The sequence below is a fragment of the Lycorma delicatula genome, chromosome 9 (genome assembly GCF_047948215.1).
Source record: "Lycorma delicatula isolate Av1 chromosome 9, ASM4794821v1, whole genome shotgun sequence".
Classification (NCBI taxonomy): Eukaryota; Metazoa; Arthropoda; class Insecta; order Hemiptera; family Fulgoridae; genus Lycorma; species Lycorma delicatula.
The window spans coordinates 121245328-121267928 of NC_134463.1; the positions used below are offsets into that span (position 1 = coordinate 121245328).

The following is a 22601-nucleotide window of genomic DNA, read 5'->3' on the forward strand; positions in this document are numbered from 1 at the left end:
ACACAGATTATCGGGACGACGTTGGGGAATACGTATGCAAAACTTTTAAGTACGGGTTCCAAAGTATTTTACGATAGTTCGAGAACCAGTAGGCCGCAGAGTTCTGACGCTTATCTCGTATTTCCGTCGTCGTATTTTTCTAGATCGAATATAAGGCCTTATAGTACTTTTGATTTTGCTTCGACAGAAACCGTTTCACCGTTCGGTGATTTACCGTCGGTACCAGAAATATCAAACGATGAAAACAATTACGAAATTAAAACCGATATACATGATATTTTAGACGAAGCGGATTCTAAAATGAATTTAAATAATATTTATTCGCATTCAGACGATAACGAAAACGTTGTATCTGTTCGAAAAGAGTTTTCTGTTAAAAGAAACAGCGAGGCCGTTAGGCCGGCAAAAGTATTTAAGCCGAAAAATGATTTGCCGACGTTTACTGTACGGCAAGAATTCGCTCCGAGCGGATTTTCTTTCGATTCCTTTGAAGACGCTAAAAGTAAAAGCGAACCGATTAAAGGATTAGCTGGAATTAACGGTAAACCGAGAGGTAGTAAAACCTTATTTAGAAACGGTGTACCCGGTAATAAAGAAAAAGAGAAAAAATTAGAAACCGTAACGTATTACGGTTTTGCAGATTTTACTACGACGGTCGGTAATACCGTTATCGTTTTTATGCCGAAAACACCGGAAGCGCTAAATCCTGCATCTATTACGTCGATAAAAGGAGCTGCAACTTTAAGACCCGAGGACGGTAATGTAGTCGTTACGTCGATGAAAACGTTCTTTTCTCATTCACCCGGTACGGCTACGCGCACCGTGTCGGGACATACGATCGATACTCAAACGTCACTACCTACATTTGTCGTCGATCCGCCTACAGTCGTCAGGCAGAGCAAAGCACACGATCAGCAACCGGTATTTACACAGTTAGAAGATGAGACGACTACGACGCAACAGGAAATCATCGAAGAGCATCAAGAGGAAGATGTTTCGGTCGAAATCGAACCGTCGACGCAAACATTTATTAATTTAGAATCGAGTATGACAGATGAAATTAAAAACATCGACACGGTCACCGCAGCGACAGAACCTTTAACTATTCCGTCTCCGACTCTATTTTCAACGGCGACTACTCAGATCTATAATTCAGAAACGGAAGCGTTAGGTCTAGTTAAATCGATCGGCGGTACCGAATCGTTAAATAGTACGACGAAAATATTCACGTCGTTCGTTTACGGTACATATATTGACGGTAATTACGCGCAGTTAATACAATCGGCATCAAGTATATTAATACACGAAACCGACGGCAATATTATAACTAAAACCGGTGTCGGTATTTTTACGATTACACCGACGCCTGTTTTACAAAAAGATATCGAACAAACTACTACAGAAAGTTACGATACGACTACTCCTACGACTGCTTTAACCGATCAAGAAATAACGACCGATGCAGAACCGATAACCACAGAAAAAAATAATTTACAAGAAAATCAAGAAACAACTACTATTAATAATAATGTACGATCTGAAAACGATCAAGTAAATGAAGTCGAACAAGGTAGGAAAATAGATTTTTCAAGTAACAGTATTATTAAAATCGATAATAAAATAATAGAAGATAAAGAATCTAATAAAGAAAAAAGTCTAACTCCGACGATAAATTATATAACAACGCTGGTACCTTCCACCGCTTTTAAAACGTTTACTTATTTAACGACATTTTTTATACCTAATGATAATGATGATTCTGTATCTACATCCGTTAAATCAAGAGAAGTTACATCTGAAGAAATTATATACACGACAAAATTAATAAATCCAAGCGATTTGGAATCGTCATCCGTTAGTATATTAAATACAATCGAACCGTCAAATGTTGTTATCGATACCACTTTAAAAACCGTCGACGTTACTTCACCGATTACAACTATAAAACAAGAAACTACGACAGAAGAAATTAAATCTGAAATTACAACAGGTATTATATTAGATAATTCTCAACAAATAATAACGACAACCGAATCGGATGATGAAGAAACTACGACACAAGGTACGACTCCGGTACCGATAACTACATTAAAATTAGAAAATCAAGAGATAAATAAAGAAGAAAAAGAGGAAGAAATCGAATTAATATTCAAAACTTTGTATACCACATATACGTATTTAACTACATTCTTTCAAGAAACGACAACCAGCGTATCGAGTCGTGAAGTAGTCGAAACTAATATCGTTACGTCGACGTTAGGGCAAGGTGTTATATTAGAAGCGTCCGATCCGGCCGTCGCCGGTTTATTTGCACGCGAAGACAGTCTTGTCACGTCGTTCTTTTCGGCACCGTCTTCATTACTCGTACCGACAAGTGTCGGAATCGGTCGGCCGACGACAAAATATTACGACGACGTTAATATCGACGGAGATAATTTATTTACATCGACTTTAGATTCGATCGATGTCGATAAAGAATTAGCGACTGCGACTCCATCTATCGATACGATAAAAGAAATAAACGATAATGAAGTTAAAACATTCTACACCACGTATACGTATTTTACTACGGTTTTTGTCGACGGTGAAACAGAAATTACGACGAGAACAGAAGTTTATACAAATATTATTACACCGAGTGCGGTTGCTAATAACAATATAAAAACGACGCATATACATAACGATAACATTAGAAGTTCACAAAATAAAAACGATGTAATTAACCAGTTAGAGACGCCGGTTTCAAATAAAAATAATAATATTTTAAATCAAAGAAAAGATAAATTCTCATTAAAATTATCACCTTCGCATTATTCGTACGACAGTACCATATCTAGACAAAAAGGTAGTACGGTAAATAACGATAACAGCGCTGTTATATCGGAAGCGTTAAGTAGTTTAATCGAAAACGGACAGATAAATACTATTCATAACGATAAATATAAAACCGTATTAAGAAATCATCCGGTCGATAATGTTACACCCGAAGATTATATTGAAGACAGTACGAACGAATCCGGGATTATAACTCGCGGTGTCGATAAACAGATTATAAATAATACAGATAATAGATTCGTAATCGGTGCTACGCCGACGATCGGTGATGAAACAGAAGTAGTCGAAACGATGGTTACCGATATAACGAGCAGTAGTTCTGGCGGTTCGAGCGTTAATCGTAAAATGTTCGACGAAAACGACAACGATAATCCGCCCGACGACGATCAAATAAGTTCTGAAAGTAATACAGAAGAAATTGAACCTTCATTTTCATCGACGTTATTGCTGCAAACAAGTTATACGACGTTTACGTATTTCACTACGGTTTATAAAGGTACATCGAGCGATATTATTAGTAGATTAGAAACAGTTACGAACGTTGTCACCGAAACGATTAAACCGTCCGAAGTCGATGCGAGTTTGAGCTTAGAAGAAGCGACGTTACCGATTACATATTTCACAACATTTACCTATTGGACTACGCTGTATAAAGACGGTAACACGATGGTAACCAGCCGTGAGGAAACCGTATCGAATATCGTTACACCTACTGTAACGATCGCACCGTCGATACCGTTAAAAACCGACGATATAGTATCGACATCTGATATCGTTAAGGATAATGCGATTGAAAGTCATTCACAAACAGATTTATTAGAACCGACGACATATTTCACTACTTTTACGTACTTCACTACCTCGTATATCGGTAACAGCACCGTATTAAATAGTCGTTTAGAAACGGTTACAAATATTGTAACCCCTACTCCTACTCCACCGATACCTTCATCGCAGATCGAAGAAACGATGTTAGATTCGTCTAAACTTGTTCCGGATGTATCTACAGAGATTATTCAACCGTTAGAAAATAGTAAATCTGCTGACAAAGACGGTATTAGTATCGTAAATTCTAAACCGACAGGTTTAATATCGACGATTCGAACGAGTGAAGTAAACGACGGTACTACAACGTTATTTAATACCGATGTATACGGTACTTTTATCGACGGTTTGTACGCGCAAGTATTAGAAAGCTCAACTGAAATAATAACACCGACAGAATCGCTAGTTAATACATTATCGACGACAGAAGTTCAACCGACCGGCATCGTATCGATTAATGAAGGTAAAATTGTTGATGCTGATGGAATATCGACTACATTTTTTACAACAAAGGCTGTCGGTACGTATATCGATTCGTTATACGCACAAGTTATTGAAAGTACGACGTCGATAAAAGTCGATGAAGAAAAGAAAACGGCTAGTCCTTCTTTGACCCCGTCCACTACTGTCATCGGGACGAAAACGTTCCGTACCGGGTTGGTTAGGTTAATAGAAGGATCGATAGTTAAGGATAAAATCACAACGTTTTACGAGTCACGCGTTATAGGAACGTTAATCGACGGTAGATACGCGCAAATAATAGAAAGTACTTCGAGTTTTAAAGTCGATATGCCATCGACTACATCTCCTGTAATCGACATTGTACCGACTTCTGTTTCGGTCAACGATGTCGCTGTAACACCGACGGCTACGGTTACAACATCTCCGTCACCGGCGGTTATTGAAAGTTCTTTGAATGAAGAAGGATCTGGTGAGGATAACGAAGAAGAAGGTGAAGACGAAGGTGAAGATGACGGTCAAGGTAATGGAAAACGTAAGACATCAAGATTGACGTTTTCGTCGAGAAAGAAAACGTTTACACCTAATATAAGACCGTTTGCTTCGCGCCCTAGACCGACATTTTTACCGCGTAAAAAGACCGGAGATGTCGGTAGTGCGACTACAATTACTAGAAATTCATTGACGCCTACAATAACTGCTACACCAGCGGCTAAAACGACCGGTGGTTTCGGCGCCTCGCGTAATCGTTTTGCCAGCAGTCGTAAATCTTCATCAGGAATATCTGATATAAGACCATCCTCGACTAATTCAAGAAGGTTTTCTGGACGTAGAGGTAGTAGCACGCCTGGAGGACTACCTTCTTCTTTTTACACACCGGCTCCTGCAAGTCGCGGTAGATCATCTACCGGAAGAATTACTCCGACATCGACTTACAGCGGCTCAAGAAGAGGCAGTTCCAGTTACAGAGCATCTGTTGGCGGGCGCGGTGGAAGTTCTTCGGTCTATCCGGGTAGAAGTTCTTCTTTACAGAATTCAAGATATAGACCGATCCGTCCGACTGCAGTAGGTGGTCCTTTTGGAAGAGGTTCTACGATCAGTCAAACGACACCGAGTACAGATGACGCTGTAAATACTAATGATATAATAGGTATAACATCAGCTACTGATGAAACGCCTTCTGGCGACATCGATGAACAAGATGTACAAGAAACATCACCGCCACTGACAACAACAGAATCGGCAAGAAGGGGAAATAATCCGTTATTACGATTTAGAAACAGACCGCCGATATTAAATAGGCCACAAACAACTACTACAACACCAAAACCATCGACATCTGCCGCTAGAAGAAGTCCTTTACTTAGAAGGCCGGACAATAGAGGATCAGGACCGACAACTCCGTCTCCGCAAAGAAGTAAAGCAAATTCACCTGTAAATAGTCGCTCAAGACCTCGTCCGTCAAATAATTTATTTCCGCCTAGAGGTTTATTAAAAAAACCGAATGAAGATATTGAAAACGAGGATGAAAATAGAAAAGACGATGAAGAGAGGATAAACGAAGGAAATGAAGAAGATATTCTTCAAGATGATGGCGGAGAAGAAATCGGTGACAATGAATATGATGGTTCTGAAAATGCTGAATCCAAACAATCAACAACAACGACTGCAACTTCACCATTAAATCGGAGAGGAAAAACGCTTGGTAATCCTGTACAGATAAGACCGTTTACAAGAAGACCGAGGACTAAAAGACAAACTCCTGAGTACGGTACCAGAAATTTTAGATCTAGATACAGACAGAAACAAAAACAAGCGACATATGATTATGTTGATGATAACGATCAAGTATCTTCATCTGAAACACCTCGTTCAACACAGTCACGGTACCAGTCAAGAGGAAGGACTCAACAGCAGGTACAACCGAGGTTGAGGCCCACATCTGCATCTGTTACGGCATCTAGATCGCAGTTTACTTTGAGAGATAAATCTGGAAATACTCAAACTTCTAGATCTAGTTTTAGGAGACCGAATTCAAATAGAAGAAAAACATCATTGGCTACAGAGACTACTACCACAACTGTTCAAAGACCAAAACCTCCCAGATTAAGAACACATTCTAGTCATTCTAGTAGTACTCGTGATCAGGAGACTTTTACTTCAAGAACAAACAGCCGTAGAGGAGGATTCCAAACCAGTCGACGCCCATCAAGTAGATCCCGATATAGGGATAGTACTACAGATTTTGATTCTTACACATTTTCACAATCAACATTTGACGGTACAATAACAGTTACACATAAAATACCAACAGAAGTTACAATACCGATAGTTAATGGTAAGGTAACAGAATATAAGAATGTTATTACTGCTAAACCAAGTCTAGAAGTTTTAGGACCGCATCAGTATAGCACAGCTATCGGTAAAGATGGAAATCCAATAATTCAATTAACGAGTGAAATTACTGAAACATTAGCAAATGGTGGTATGGAAGTAACAAAATTTATTGTATTAGAAACTCCTACGACCAGTATAACATTCACACCAACAAATATTCGTGGTAGAAAAACATCATTTTCACACATTGTACCCAGCACTGTCTATGAAGTAAGACAAGAAGTTAGTACAATTCAACCACAGCTTGCCAATGCACCGTTGGCTAATATATTATTATCCCAGTTATTATTGGGTAATATCGGTTTACCTCCAACAATAAACCCGTTATTAGGTTTACAAAATCAGCCGGCAACACCACCAACACCAGTTACAGAATTTAAAACGAAAACAACCACTTATGTAACAACTGTTACAGATCATACATCGACGGTGATACCTTTAACTTATAGAGGTAAAGAAATTTTAACGACTATTGTCGATAGTTCCACGCAAGTTATTACCGCTACAGAATATTTAACTGAAACTGTGGTAGTTACACCAACACCTGCTATAGCAAATCAGCAATTAAATTCTTTACTTTTACCTGCTTTATTACAAGCACAATTATTACAACCTCAACAGCCTACAGTTAATCCATTACAACAAGCCCTTCAAGATACATTAGTCACAATACCGGAAGAAAAGATTATTTTAGATGACCAACCAATTCAGAGATTTGCACAAATTAGACCGAATGACGATGTTGATGACATACTATTAAATACAGAACAAGAAGAACCGATTAGTGAACCGAAACAAGAACAAAAATTTAATAGGAAAAAATCAAAAATAAAAACAAATAAAAAACCACCAGATCTACCTGAAAATCCAGCAGAAACAAGTGTTGTTACCATTTATGTCTCTGGTAGAAGACCGGGAGAATTTAGTACAGTATTATCCACTGTTACTTTAGGACAAGAAGTATCTGCAACGGTCCGTAAAAGGGCAGCTGAGTTTATATTACAACCTGATTTAAATGAAAAGCTTGTATTAGAAACATCTAGAATACCAGAAATTGGCAGTTCTTTCCCGTTAACAGATGATGAAAATAATGGCGAATTAAATTATTATATCATGTCTGCTTTAAATGAAGTATCGCTTGAAAGTAGCGATATAGAGACGCAAAGCCTTGAAAGTGTTGTTGGAGATGTAAGTAGTTACGTATCGATGGAATCACCAATATCATTATCTGAGTCACAAAATATAATCCTTTCTACAACTATGAGTAAACCTTTATCATCTTCAATAAGTTCTTCAATTGATTTAAACAACAAAAACAACACTACCGGTCATTTTTTATTGAAAAGCCCCGCTGATTTAACTCCAGATCAGCGAAATGGGGTTCATTTAAAATGGAGCAAAAGACCTATTATCGATAATAATAATTATAATAAAGAAAATTTATGTTCAGTTAATAAAAATAATAATTTAAAAGATGATTGTAATGATTTATTGACAACTAAATTAAATCGAACACGACGTAATGTAAATGATGATTCTGAACCGATCGGAAATCATAAGAGAAGAAAAGTGAAGGTTCGAGTGCCTATCCAAAGAAAAAAAAATATTGATGAACATGATTTATCACTATCTGAAGCTCAAACATCACATGATATAATGGTACAGAATGTACAAATTCCAGAAAATAAACATAAAAGTGATGAAGATGTAGTGCCTTCTTCAGAATTTGGTACTCGTAAAATAAAAGTTATTAGAGCTAGAAAAAGACAACCAACACAAGATAAAAATACACTACATACCACATATAACCCGTCAATAAAACATAATTATGAGATATCAGAAAGTAAAATTCCTGTTCAAATTGTGACAGAAATTCCTAAAAAAAGAATATTGATTACTAGAAGAAGAAAACCGCCTGTAAATACAATGCAAGTACATCATAATGATGATGACGATGAAGATAACAATGACAATGATGATGATGATGATGATGATGATGATCATATTAGATCAGTCACAACTTCTTCAGTTGGTTACAAAATATACACAATGTCCACATCATATGAATATGTCGCCAGTACTAGCATACCAGAAATGTATCCTGATGAACAAAATTTTAATGAAGAAAATCACCGTGAGGTAGGTAAAAGAAAAAGAATAAGAGTTACTAGAAAACGGCCGGTATCTTCAACAATACAACCTATGACAACAGTAGAAACGTCAAAGCGTAGAATTGTTGTAACTAGAAGAAGACCAAAACCGTCTCAAACAGAAGAACTGTATCAAACTAGTAATTATTTTAATAATCATAAATACAATAATGGTGATAATAACAAAGAAAAAGAAGAAGAAATAATGAATGAAAATATTGAAAAAATAAAAGAGGTGAAAGAGAAACCAAAGTTATATTCTAGTCAGAATGAAATGGACGATATTATTGCATCTTCAACAGTTATACCAGATGATGCTACAAAAGATATGCAAATGATATATAATTTTAAATATTCAGTACCAGATAATGATAAAAAATCAGATAAAAAAGTTGAAGTTTCACAAATATTTTTAAGCGGTAACTTAAATCAAAATTATTTTGAACCAAATTTATACTTTAATAATAACGATAATGGTGATAATAAACAACAAGTTGTTAATAGTAGCGATCAAATACCACTAAGATCTACAGTTGAACCTTCTTTTGAAAATTCATCTGTAAATAATGAACAAAACAATGATTATGAAGTAACATCACCTCCATTAATAAACAAAGAAATTCTAACAACAGAAAACTATGCTTCAAATAATGAAAATAATAATAATAATAAGAATATTGATAATGATACTACAGATAAAAATAATGAAAATTTAAATATTAAATTTAGTAATCATAAGCATGAAACAACTACAGAAGAATTTGTATCGACCGAAGATTTTGATAAATATTTCAAAGATGAAGATAAAGATGAACATGTTACACCTGAAATTGTAACAACTACAACTACTACAAAAAAACCACTGAGAAGTTTTGGAAATAAGAATAATAACAGTAATTATAGAAGACGACCAGTAATACAATATAATAATCCTGTAGAAGGATCATCTGTACCAGCTTATAAAAGACGTGTAAATAATAGAAAGACAACAACATCTACCACAACGACGACGACTACAGAACCTACAGTAGAACTAGAAGAAGAAGTTGATGAAGATTATAAAGTTAAAGGCATAGAAGAACATGATAAAGGTTTAGGCGATGAAGAAGAAGTAACAGAGTCGTATAATGATTATACTTTAACGAAAGATTATAACGATAATCAAAATCATGATATTGAAAAAGACATAACAACTATAAGTTACGATTATGAGAAACCATTAACAGTAACAGAAAAATATAAAACAATATTTTTTGATGACATCGATGATTTACCCGGTGTTATTGATACTGTCACTAAATCAAATGCCGATGACCAATATAAAACTATTAATAATCTTAGTAATAATAATAATAATAATAACGAACAAGATACAACAATTTTAGAAACTATATCTCCCTCGTTCACATTTACGCCTGATGAACATATTTATGTTACTATGAGTACAACAACAGAAGTTGTTACCACAACTAGATTACGTACATACACATTCGTTGTAACTCGTGTCAACGGCGATGAAACAATAGTTACATCTTCAACATCAGTTAAACCGGCTGTGAAAACTGTTACATTAACACATACACTGGCACCTCATTTGACAATTACAGGTATGTTTTATATCTACTTTAATAATTTTATTTTTATGTAATTCTTTCATGACCTGGGTTAAAAAATTATTCAATTTCTGTACATAAGATATTTTTACATAATTTTTTTGTATTTACATATATTGACAAAAAATTGATTATAGCAATTGTTTTAGAAATAATTTTGTTTGTTTGTTTTTTTTAATAAACAGTTTTAAAATAATTCATAATTCATGATTATGTTTTGTTTCATGAAATTTAGATTTATGTAATGTTATTTATTAATTTCAGTGTAATTAAAAATTCACTTATTTTATGTGTTTTCATAAATAAATATATATTATTTTAATTTTTTCATAAATTGTACAGAGAACATCAAAGTAGTGCCATAAAATTAAAAAATACAGCTTATGGTCTGGATAAAGATAGCTAGTAATTTTACCTCTTTACAATTTTACGGGTCTCTTAAAATCTGAAACGTGTTAGGAACCAGCATCCTGGAAATTGAAGGATGTAAAATAAAGATAAAATGCCATTAGCTAACAACGTGTTTAATAGATTAATCCCATAGATTACCACAGTTAACAAATCTAGATGCAGTTTCCTGCATGATGTTGATATTTATTTGTGATTAGTGACCTAAGCAGTCAAAGCGAGCTAAAATCTAAATTAATAACATAGGTACGCATGCCGCAATTATGACAGGAACTTTTTTTCTACCATTTGATTCAAAATTTACCCTAAAGTAAGAGGATTTGAAACTAGGGAAAATGGACAACTTATTTAATGAATTCATGTTTTTTTTTTTTTTTTTTTTTTTTTTTTTTAAAGGAACTACTGGCACCCAAAATGTAAGTCTATCTCTGATTAATAATAACAATAGCATTTTAAAGCTATTTAAAAATATATTAACGTTTAACTATTTTTGGTTTATAATTAAAACTTTTTATCCATACAACATATTATATTATACTTATAAATTGTGTAATCCAGTGGCATCAGGAGTAGGGATCTGATGTTGGCTATGTATTTTTTTAAACTTTATCTCTTTTTTCAAGTTATCATATCATGTTCTTCAGAACAGAATTATTACTGATGAATATAATTGTCCACTTCTGTATTAAGATTGTTGGACATTAAATAAAAAGACATCGTCTAATCAAACATTTTTTAAATTTAGTCATTTTTATCTATTGTAACAACCATTAGTAACAATCAACAGCCAATAATTATTCACAATTTATATCTGTCTCTATGGTAAGTCCAAATTAATAGTAAATTAGAATTCATTGGTGTGAGGGAAATATTGAAAAAAACGATAACCATGTTTTATCTATCTTGTAATTATGTAACAGCTGCCTTTATTCATCAGTTTCTTCCAGGCTATCATTTAAATTAATATATAACTAGATGAATTTTAGCAAATGATGTCCTCAATCAGCTTGAAATTGTTCATTTTCCAGTAATATTAATGTGAAGTATGTATTTAATGTGACAACTTATATACATCAAGTGCAGCTACAAGGAAATTATGTTAATAACTAAACTCTTTTTTCACTATTACATTACTTTATCTGAAAAATCATTGTATGGTTCTAATTATTTTGACATATGTAACCAACTCCTGTAAGAGGTTCAGTGTTGGACTTTTAAAAAAGGATATGCCATTTGTTTCAACAATAATAATAATAATATAATAATTTTTATTAAGGTTTCTTAAATGTTTTCACTTTAACGCCGATTACACTTAGTCACAGTCATTACTATTTCTGAAGTTATAATTTGGTATTCATCATCTTATTTAATTAGACAAAAAAATACGATATAAAACCATTAGCAAATATGTTTACTTTGAACAGATCGAGATTGTAGATAATTATAGCTTGAAAAAATAGGTTTAGACAACCAAATCAAGAATTTTTTCAGTGGGTTTTACATCAAACACTTGTTCCTTGTGGAAATCATTTTAAGTATGAAGGAATATACTCGTATAGAGTAATTTAAAAGAATTAATTTTTATTATTTTGATAAATTTGTAATGGTAGAGAGGGATTTTGAATATGATTATTTTAATTTATTAAACTGTTTAAGAAATTAAAATATCATTTATCATGTAAATAATGACTATATAATATTTCTTAGAAATTAAAAATCTGTTAAAAATCATTTTCTCAGGAACTAAACAAAAAAAATTACTCAGTTTTTTTTTTAAATACCACCCACTGATTACTCAATTCTGACTACAGAGTTAGCCAAAAGTTAAACTTAAATATTCATAAGACAGTGGTTGTCATTATGATTATAATTTTGTAAATAGTTTAACACTATTCCATGGTATAAGGTACAGTTTACTTCAAAAAAAGACATTATTATTATTATCATGATCCGACGCCAGATTTATGAGAAAGCAATAAATATTGTGGTTTCTTTACCAGTTAAAAAACCTTCTTCATTGAATCAACCACGGCAGATTTGCCAAAATTCAGTTGATTTTCTGACCTATAAACAACATCTTCATTCTGCTTACCGCAAGAACTTACTGTTCTTGCCAGAGAAGAATATTGTCCAGAGAAGGAATATTTGACACATGCCTTTTAATCTTAGATGTTTATTACGTATCATTATGATAAGTAAAGATAGTGTAAATCCTTTACATTATGAAACTATGACATGTATACACTCCTATTATTTAGCTTATGTTTCTTGTATCGTATATTGTTTTCATTTATTAGCTATATACTTTAAATAGTGTTTCTCTATACAAAATTTTAATCCATTAAACTGTTTTTAATCACTGAATTAATGATGCTATTTACATTACTGAAGGCTGTTTTAAGGTGCTGTTTTTATATATTGTAGATACATTAATGAGGATATTGTTGTTAAGTTAATTTTTGGTATAATAGAAATATTATAAGAGAGGGAAAAAGTTAAATCTAAGAGGAAGAAAATTATCCCTGTTTTTACAATTCTACCTATTTTATAGTGTATTAGTGTACTTTCTCTTTAAAACTCTGTAAATAATTATAATTAATTTTTTTCTGGAGGTTTCTATCAGTCATTTCAACCAGAATTCTAAATATTATTTTCAAAATAATATTGTATCTATATGAATATTAAAAAATAATCTAGCATGTTAGTTTTGTTGCAGTTAAACCCACTAATTTCTTTCATTATCACTAAAACTCTTAACATTATAGATTTTCTGTAACCTGAGAAAAAAAGATTTTTTATGCTTTTAAATGAAATCCTTGTAGTTTCAGAAAAATTCATATGAAAATTTAGTTGACATTTTAATATTTCATAAAAAAAATTGGTTAATTATTTAAAAATAATTTTAAAATGTAGTAAACTAATTTGATTATTTAACTATTTATTGTTAGAAAAATGCTCCCAATTTCTTCTTTTGAGCCATTAGTAATTTAATTGGTTTGATCATATACTTCATTCACTTCTACTGTTAAGCACAAGTTTAGTTAATTGTATGTCCTCTTTTACCTGTTTTATAAATTCCAATTCTCCTTCCTCTATAGATTTTATTTTCTAAACATACTTTTATTATCAAATCAACTAAACCTGATTGTTTTAATTTATGACTTGCATTTAAAAAATTCTGCACAAATTTCTTTCCTCTTCTATTTATCTTTGGATGGCGTTTCATAAATCTACCTAATCTTCAAAATCTTGGTCTAACACTATATTTCCACGATTTCTATTGGTTTTCTTGTTGTCCATATTTTACATCTAGAAAGTAGCATGATTCATACAAATATTTGGATTAACTTCTTTTTAATCAATCTTTGATAAGAACAACTTTCTTTAATGTATAAAATCTAACCTTGATTGTGGCAGTCTATACGATAATTACCCTTACTTTGTCTATCCTTTGTAATTTTACTCGTTAAGAAACAAAGTTTACCAGCTTCTGGTATATCTATCCTCTACATTAATGATTAATACCTCATTATCCTGCTTTCTGTCACATTTCATTACCTATGTTTTAGTGTTACTTATTTTTAAATTGAATTTTCTGAATACCAATAAATCAATGTCTTTCAATATTACTTCTAAATTTTTTTTGTATCTACCAAATATACCATGTCATTAGCAAATGATAACATCTTTATTTTTCTTCTTTGATATTTAGTTCACTTCAAATATATTCTTCAATTTCCTTATTGGTCTACATGCAAATGGTAAACAGCTTGAATGAACACTTGTGTACTTATTTCTTTTCTCAATTATTTTTTTAATTGGCAGTGAATTGTACTTATAAATAAATCTTCTTTCGTTAAATCTAAATCTGATTTTTTATGAAATTCTTATTCATCCCATTCTTTTTTTTTCATGTTTTTTTTTCATATTTACAAATGCCACATAGATGGTTTGTTCCTAAAATTTTCCTTCTAAATTAGTATGAGTGCCATAATGATGTCGCTTGATCAAATTACTTTCTAAATGTAAAGTAATCTTTCTTTACATATGCAATTCACTTAAAAACTATCCTAATGAGTATTTTTTATCTCTCTGTAGTACTCCCTTAATTCTTTCATTTTCCACACAATCATCATAACACAAATAAATTGTAAGAAATTAAAAAAAAAACCACCAGATCTTCTTCTATAAGCAAATCAGTAAGTTTTATTATTGCCATGTATATTACAATCTAAGATAGTTATTTATTTAAAACTACTTCAACATTAAAATTAAATTTTTTAAAAATTATTCATTGTTTTTAACTTTAATTTCTTTATGTATCATAATAACGATAATTATTTCAGTTGTAAAAAATGTAAATATTTTATTTAACATTAATATATCTATTAATATGTATTTTATATTTAATATTAATATTGGATTATGTATATACATACTATATCTCATGTTATGATTTATTTATGGCATGGAAAGAATTTAGCATAAAGTGGTTGTAGATTGGTTGGCATGAGGAAGGTTACAAATTTGTTATATTTGTGACAAATTATTATTGTAAATATATATATATATATATTTATATGTGTGTGTGTGTGTGTGTGTGTATGTATTTAAGTAGTACTTATAGATTTTGTAAATTTTTTTTGTTTTTCAAATACATGTTTTATTCATTTATGGGTGTGACTGTATAGTATATATGTAAACATTTACATTTGTCACTATAATTAAGCCTAAATAAAATTTAGAGGAATTTAAAACAAACCTTCTGAACGAACAGTTACTGGTTTTGGCATGTTTGATGTATTTTTAACAGCATAATCGCAAAGAAATCTTTTGTACAACTCAGCTGAAGAATACAGCGTATGAAATAATCATAACCTAAGCCATAAACAGAATGAATAAAAAGTATTCAGTATGTACATAGAATAAACTCATTAATCCAGATTGGTTTGTCGTAAGCCTTAGATTTTATTAAACAGTCCAACAAAGAAATTAATGAAGTTAAAACATTAAACATTGTTTATAAATACTTGAACATTTTAGAGAATTTCAAGTTAATTTAAAATTTTTCTCATCCAAATTAATTGTATACCGATTATGTTTGGATTACTAGGTTTTATCTACAATTATCTACCAATAATCAAAATCAATCGGTTTTGAACAGTGCAATTAGAGACACTGTGACAAGATAACATGGATAAGCCAGCCTGTATGTTCATTTGGTTGTTTTCATATAAACTTAACTTAATTAGGCTGTATAATAGAATGAAATTTCTGTTATTTCTTTTTTATATGATGCAACTATTATTCTTACTGAAGATAACAATTTTTAATTAAGGAATGTTTGAGTGAGTAAAGGAAATCTTGAGAACCATCTCAATTTGGCCATTTCATGTTCTATTTGTTACCAAATATATAATTCAGTTTATGGCTATTAAAAGGTTTATTATTATTCTTACCAGCAGCTATCTGGTATATCTTAAATGTACCTTCTAGTTGCATAAGAGAACTTTTAATATTATTTGAAAATTTCTTCAGACATTTAAAAAAAAATATTTAAAAAAGAAATTATTGCAAATACAAATAATAAATATTAGTTTTAATCTTATTTTATATAAATTTTAATGTAATTCTCTATGGAAGTAAATTACAAAAAGAAAATAATATAAATGACAGAAAATTTCATTTTCTGACAATTTTTGATAAATTAAGAGAATGCGAATCAATGATTTCTTATCTTTTTTAAAACTATAAATTTGAAACATTGAACCGACCTAATTTATAAGTACATTTTTAATAACTTAAATGTTTTCACTTACCCTTACAGCCATCTTCAGTGTCTGGTGCTTACCTAGAGAGAGCAACAGCAATTGTCACTGAAGATAAGCACTGCCACTGAAGAGGAGCTTAAAATGTTTTGAAATTAAGTTACTAAGATTGCCTATTTTTTAGATTGGTACATCATTTCAAAAGTTGATAGTTTAAATAATTTTTATCGCCAACTGTCATGAACAAAAACAATAAAAAAATATGAGGTAAATATATATATATATATATGTTTCAAGAGAGATTTTACTAAAGACAAGAGGATTAGGTTATTGCTAATCTTTGAGGAAAGAAATGGGTATAAATAGTCAGGTTATAAATAATTATTACTTAATTATTATTATTATACGTAATACTTAGGTATTATAATTATTAGTAAAATTTATCCAGGCATTTTGACAATGTAGACCTTAAACATTCTTTTATCCGAATACTTGTATCCTTGTATATCTTAAGAAAGACTTTCTGAGAAATTTAAATATGTACAAATAACTTTACTTTGCAAGTTGTACTTGAGCCAAAATTTTAGTTTCCATTCAAAATGTTAAAAATATCCACATGCTCTTTCACTTTTTATTAGAGGTGGTTAAAATTTCTTTTTGAGTACTGTAGTAAATTAGATAGCTAATAAAATTATCATAGTGAGAATACACTCCAACTATGAAATTTACTCTTATTCAGTCTTCTTTCTGTTTTTTAAAAGTGGTTTAAAAGAAACCCTTATATGCTTTTATAAAACATTGGAGTAATTGTCTTTCCTAAATCTCAAGGCTCTATCATAATAGATTCAGAAGGTACATGTAAGTTAGGGAATACAATTTGCCCTCATTTAACCTTCTTAGAAATGGTTTTGAGGGAAATTCCTATATTTATAGTGAATATTTCTCTGGGTATTACTGGATTAAATACTTCTAGCAAATTTTTATGTTGTAACTAAAATAAAGCAAGATGTACTGGTTTAAAAAAAATTGTTTTGCACCCCTATTCTTTTCTTAGGGTTGAATGAGAAAAATTCTGTTGTTGTATTACAACATATTGGAAACAAACCTTCCAGGTTTCAAGTTTCTAACTATTCTGGCTTTGGCACCCTTTCCCAACTTCCTTATCTTAGAGCTCTTTGTGGGTTGTGAATCAAAATAAATTTTGGTTATTCTTTTTTAAAATTTATTTATAATAACTATACCAAATTTCATTTTCCCAACTATTCAGAAAGTTGAAGACTTAATCAAATAAAATATTGCGCAAAATGTAAAAACTAATGCCAATAAATACATAAGGAAAGTAACCCGTTGTAAAATAAAGTCTGAATGGTTTCAATATATAGAAAACCATAACCACTTTCCCAAAAGACTAGAATTCAAAAACAAGTAGTTATCAAGTGCTATTTACATCTACATAACTGTATTACATAAAGTTGTTATTGATATAGAGAAATAAAGCTAAATTGAACACTTACCTCATCACTCTAAGTATCATCAGCTATGAAATTATCAAGTTAGGAAAATAAAATTTTTTTCTAGTTTAAATTAAGTTGATTAATTATAATTTTATAATTTCATTAATGAAGGTTTTATTGCATTTTTACTTATTTTTAAAATATACAGATTCATTAACAACACTGCCTAAATCACTATCACCAGAATTAGTTGATGAAGGTCGTGGGATGCAATTAGCGACAAAAAAAATGAGTAATGGTGTCGAAGTGATAGTTGCTGGCGATAGGAGTACTTTACCAGGAGGTGCAGATGTATTAAGGGTATTGCCGACATCATTATCACGACCAATAACACTTGCCCCAAGTACTTTGACTGATCATATGATGATGTTACTGCCACAGGGTAGCCAGGTAAATTATGATTTTAAATATAATTATATTAAAGTAATTACTGATGAAATTATTAACTTAATGCAATAGTAATATTAAAACAGTATATCATTTTAAAATTTTATATATATATATATATATATACGTACATACTTCTACAGGTAAAATGTTTTACTTTAAAATCAGCATTCACTTATAAAAAAAATCCTGAAATTAAATGATTAACTAATTTCTCTCTCTCTCGCTCTCTCTCTCTTTCTCTGAGTGTGTGTGTGTGTGTGTGTGTGTGTGTGTGTGTTTCTTTTGGAAAAAAATTTATTTGAGGTTAGTTAAAATGTAAAATGCAGTCCAAAATTTCCCAATAAGTACCTGTACTTCAGTCCCAAATGGGCTGTTTGTAGTCCAGAAAAAGAATTCCTGGATAGATTTGATGCAGGGCTATCCTAATTAAGACGTGCAAATACTAAGGATTCAGTAACTGTTGTGGTCTCTATGATCTTAGCATGCGTTCAGCAGGCATCAGACAAAATGACAAAATATCAGATTAGTGAATAGGATATCCAGAGTAAGGGTAAAGAGTAGATAATGAAACCAAATAGATGCTGGAGAAAATTGTTTTTTTCCAGATACTGGCACCAGCTTCAATGAGGAAAATTCTTGCCATTTTCCTGAATTTTATGATGTAAGAAGTATCCAACCGGTCTATAAATTTGTTCAGCCATTATTTAGATATTTAGGTACTGTAAGTTGTTTAAGATAAAGTTGAGTTTTAGTTTGTACTTTTTTGTTTGAAAATATATTATTTACTAACTGCAATCTTCATTAATGTCTACTGATTAAAATGAAAGGCAGTGTAAAAGAAACTGAAAAGATTTTCTTAAATTAATATTGTAATTTTATAATGAGACAAATAATAAGCTAATTATGCCTAACCCAAAGCAAAATATACCACAGAAAAATTATGCTGTGAAAATATAAGTTTTCTAAGTTAAGTTATGAAGGTTGGAAAAAGACATTAGAAAGAAGCTACAATCAGCCCACAGAGTTCATTTAGTAATAAAGTTTTGTTCGTATCAGACACAGATTTAGAAAGAAAGAAATTTTTAAAAATGATTTTACTTCTTATTAATAAAACGTTTGGAGGGTTTTTTAAAGTACAGCGATAAAGAATGATAATGAGTTGATAGTTTGAAAATTTTAAAATGAATATGACAAAATTTGTCACTAGAAGAATAACAAGAATGTTGTTGATCATCTATTAAGATAGTCAGTAATTTTTTTTATTAATGTGAAGTAGATAGTTGAATACATGATGTGTATTATAAATACATAGCCTTAAAAGATTAGGATATAGTGGAAGGGAATGGAAAATTTTTTTCAATTTTAAACATTGGATTTGGATACATAAATGAGAAACAACCTTCAACTGATTTTTAGTATATTTTTCTTCTTTTAATAGTAAGTATATATATAAACTCATCATCCAGACCTCAGTCAAACTAGTCAACAATATTATTTTCTCCTAATTCAGAATAATACATCTTCGTATCAGAAAGAACCTTATATGCTTCTGTTACCATTTTTAATAAAAAGTACTGATCTGTTCAAAAGATCTTCCCATCAAATTTTTGAAATAAAATTAGAAATTTTCTTTTGGAGACACAATAATACTCATTCCATGAGTTTTTAAATAATACTAATTAAAAAAAAAACTTGGAATTTTCCACAACTTTATTTAACATATAAATATGTACTCAAATTTCCAATCACGTATCGTATAACTATTATTTTTTGTACTTATTGAGTATTTGAGATTTGTAGTTTTTATGTATCTATATTTAATCATTCTAAATGTTTTGTAATTAATTGTGAATTTTATGGTGCTGCTTTAATCAAAGTTTTATGATAGTTTTCGATGGACCAGCCCGGTAAATACTGCAGCTGTTACTCTTTGTATTCATTGAGTAGCACATCATCCTATTCCTGACATGATCTTTGTAATAAATAATTATGTATGGATCCGAATGAAATATTTATTTTTTATTTGTCAATGAGAAGCTGTTTGGGATCAAAATAATTTACTTTTATAATAGCATTTGTAAAATATATTCATTCATCTTTATTTTTTTTAAATAAGTAATTATGTTTCATTTTTTTTCTGTTTTAGCATCTTCAGTATGATTTTGTAACAAAAACATATTTGACTACATTTACCTATCTCACTACATTCTATCAAGATAGTTCAACTGTAGTGTCTAGTACTGAAAAAGTTATATCGAATGTGGCTACAGAAGAAGTGAATAAAGCGATGATATCTCCGACTAAAACTATACAGGTTACATTAACAGCTAGCCCAAATTTGGGTACAGGTGTTTTTCATACGACTTATACGTATTTAAATACACTGGTAGATGGGGAAGTCCCATTGGTTATGACATCTAAAAAGACTGTATCTAATACAGTAACAGCACCATTAAATTACAATTCATTAATTCAACCTTCTATTCCACCTTTACAGGACACCAATACTTATCTGAACACAGGTAAATTATGTCTAACTTTGTTAATTTTATTATTATTTCTCTATCACTTGATTAGTTAGGTACACTTTTCCATTCCTTTGTATTCTGAACCGATGTTTCAATTTCACCATATTTTTTACACCCAAAATCTTAAATAATTTGCTTTAAATATTATGAACTATGTATCCTAAAATTTTTACACCTTCTGTACTTTCTTCCATTACTAAAACTAACCTTGGACACCTTTAACTTTTTGCCAGGCATGTGGATACAGATTATGTATCTGAGCATGTAGAGCATTTCTGCATCCATGGGTATAGCACTGCAATATTATGTTTTAAACATATTTTGTATTAAAAATTTAAGCTTATTTTATTATGTTTAAAAATTAACTTTTTTCATGATACATTTTTAGATCTTTATTAAAACCTTTTACATATTCAATTCGTGATACTTCAAGAAATTATTTTTTTTACAACTTTACTTAGTTTTTTAGGTATAAAAATAAAGACATAATGTTATTGTACTTTGTTATTATTTTCTATTAATTTAGTGAAAGGAGTTTTAAAATATACTCCATACCCAAATGCTCACAAACATTGTAAACAGTTTTTATGTTGCTGTGCTCTTTGCAGACAAATCCTTTACACGAGTTGCAGTTCAAAGGAGTATATTTATTTTTCTTTCTACCATAAATTGTACAATGACCACGTTTCCCTCTACATTTACCTTCTAAATCTGGTGATTTCCCACTTCCTCAGTTGAACTTTTATACACTTTCAAATATACTTGTACGTCTTGTGGCAAAGTTTGAATATTTGCTCTTTTTTTGAGTGGTTGCATCAATTTCAGTGCCAAATATTTGAGGAAAAATTTTCTTCTTAATGTTTTGTTTTTCGGGTTTGAGATAAATAATACCTGGGCATTGATTCCTACAATATTGAGTAAATCCATAAAATAGTGCCATTGGCTATCGATAAGTTTTTCTGGCAGCACTGTAAAAGCTACATAATTTATCTACTGTATGAACACTCCCTTGAGGTATTATAATCTAATATAATATGTGGCTTACCAGTTTCATTGTCAATATTTCCTGCATCATGCATTGTTAATAAAAGTTATACCGCTTCATTCCTTTTTGTGACATAGACAACTAATGTCTTATTTTTCTGAAAACCAAAAATTTATGATCCAACTGGATGTCATTTGGTAGCCAATATTTCAGGAGTAATTTCCCTCTTATTGATTCTTAAAGTTCCTATCACTGTCATTTTTTCTTTTAGAAATGATTCTGCTAGTGGATAACTCGTGTACCAGTTGTCAGTTGTTAATACCTTTTATATCTTTTAAAATTCACTGCACAATGTCGTAAGGATTATTAGATAATGCATATTCCCTTGGAGATTGAATTCTACAGAACACTTCAAATTTACTAGTATAAAATCTTTTTTCATCAGAAAGGGTGAATATTTTTAAACCATATTTGGCTGGTTTACTTGGGATGAACTGTATATAACTGCATCTTTCTCTAAAAGGCTCAAATTTTTCATCTATTGTCACAAATTCACTGTGAGAATAAAGTTTCCCAAAGATATTTTCTGAAAGCATCCAAAACTGTTCTGATTGCTGCTAGTTTGTCAGTTTTATTCCTCTCAAGTCTGGAATCCTTTTCATCAAAACGCATCGACCTAAGTAAAAATAAAAACCGCTTATAATCATACAAATATATTGTAATATGAAT

The 22601-nt window shown here is 30.9% G+C and overlaps 1 protein-coding gene across 2 annotated transcripts in view; it reads left to right on the plus strand.

Annotated features, from left to right (window-relative positions):
* The first annotated feature begins 173 nt into the window (after positions 1-173).
* LOC142329683 (uncharacterized) overlaps positions 174-22601 on the plus strand; it is a 75606-nt gene continuing 53178 nt past the window's right edge. For both annotated transcript variants that reach the window (XM_075374381.1, XM_075374382.1), the window contains exons 1-3: positions 174-10273; positions 18118-18359; positions 20506-20881. In XM_075374381.1, coding sequence (XP_075230496.1) covers positions 301-10273; positions 18118-18359; positions 20506-20881 — 10591 coding nt within the window. In that variant the 5' untranslated portion in view covers positions 174-300. The remainder of the gene's footprint in view (positions 10274-18117; positions 18360-20505; positions 20882-22601) is intronic.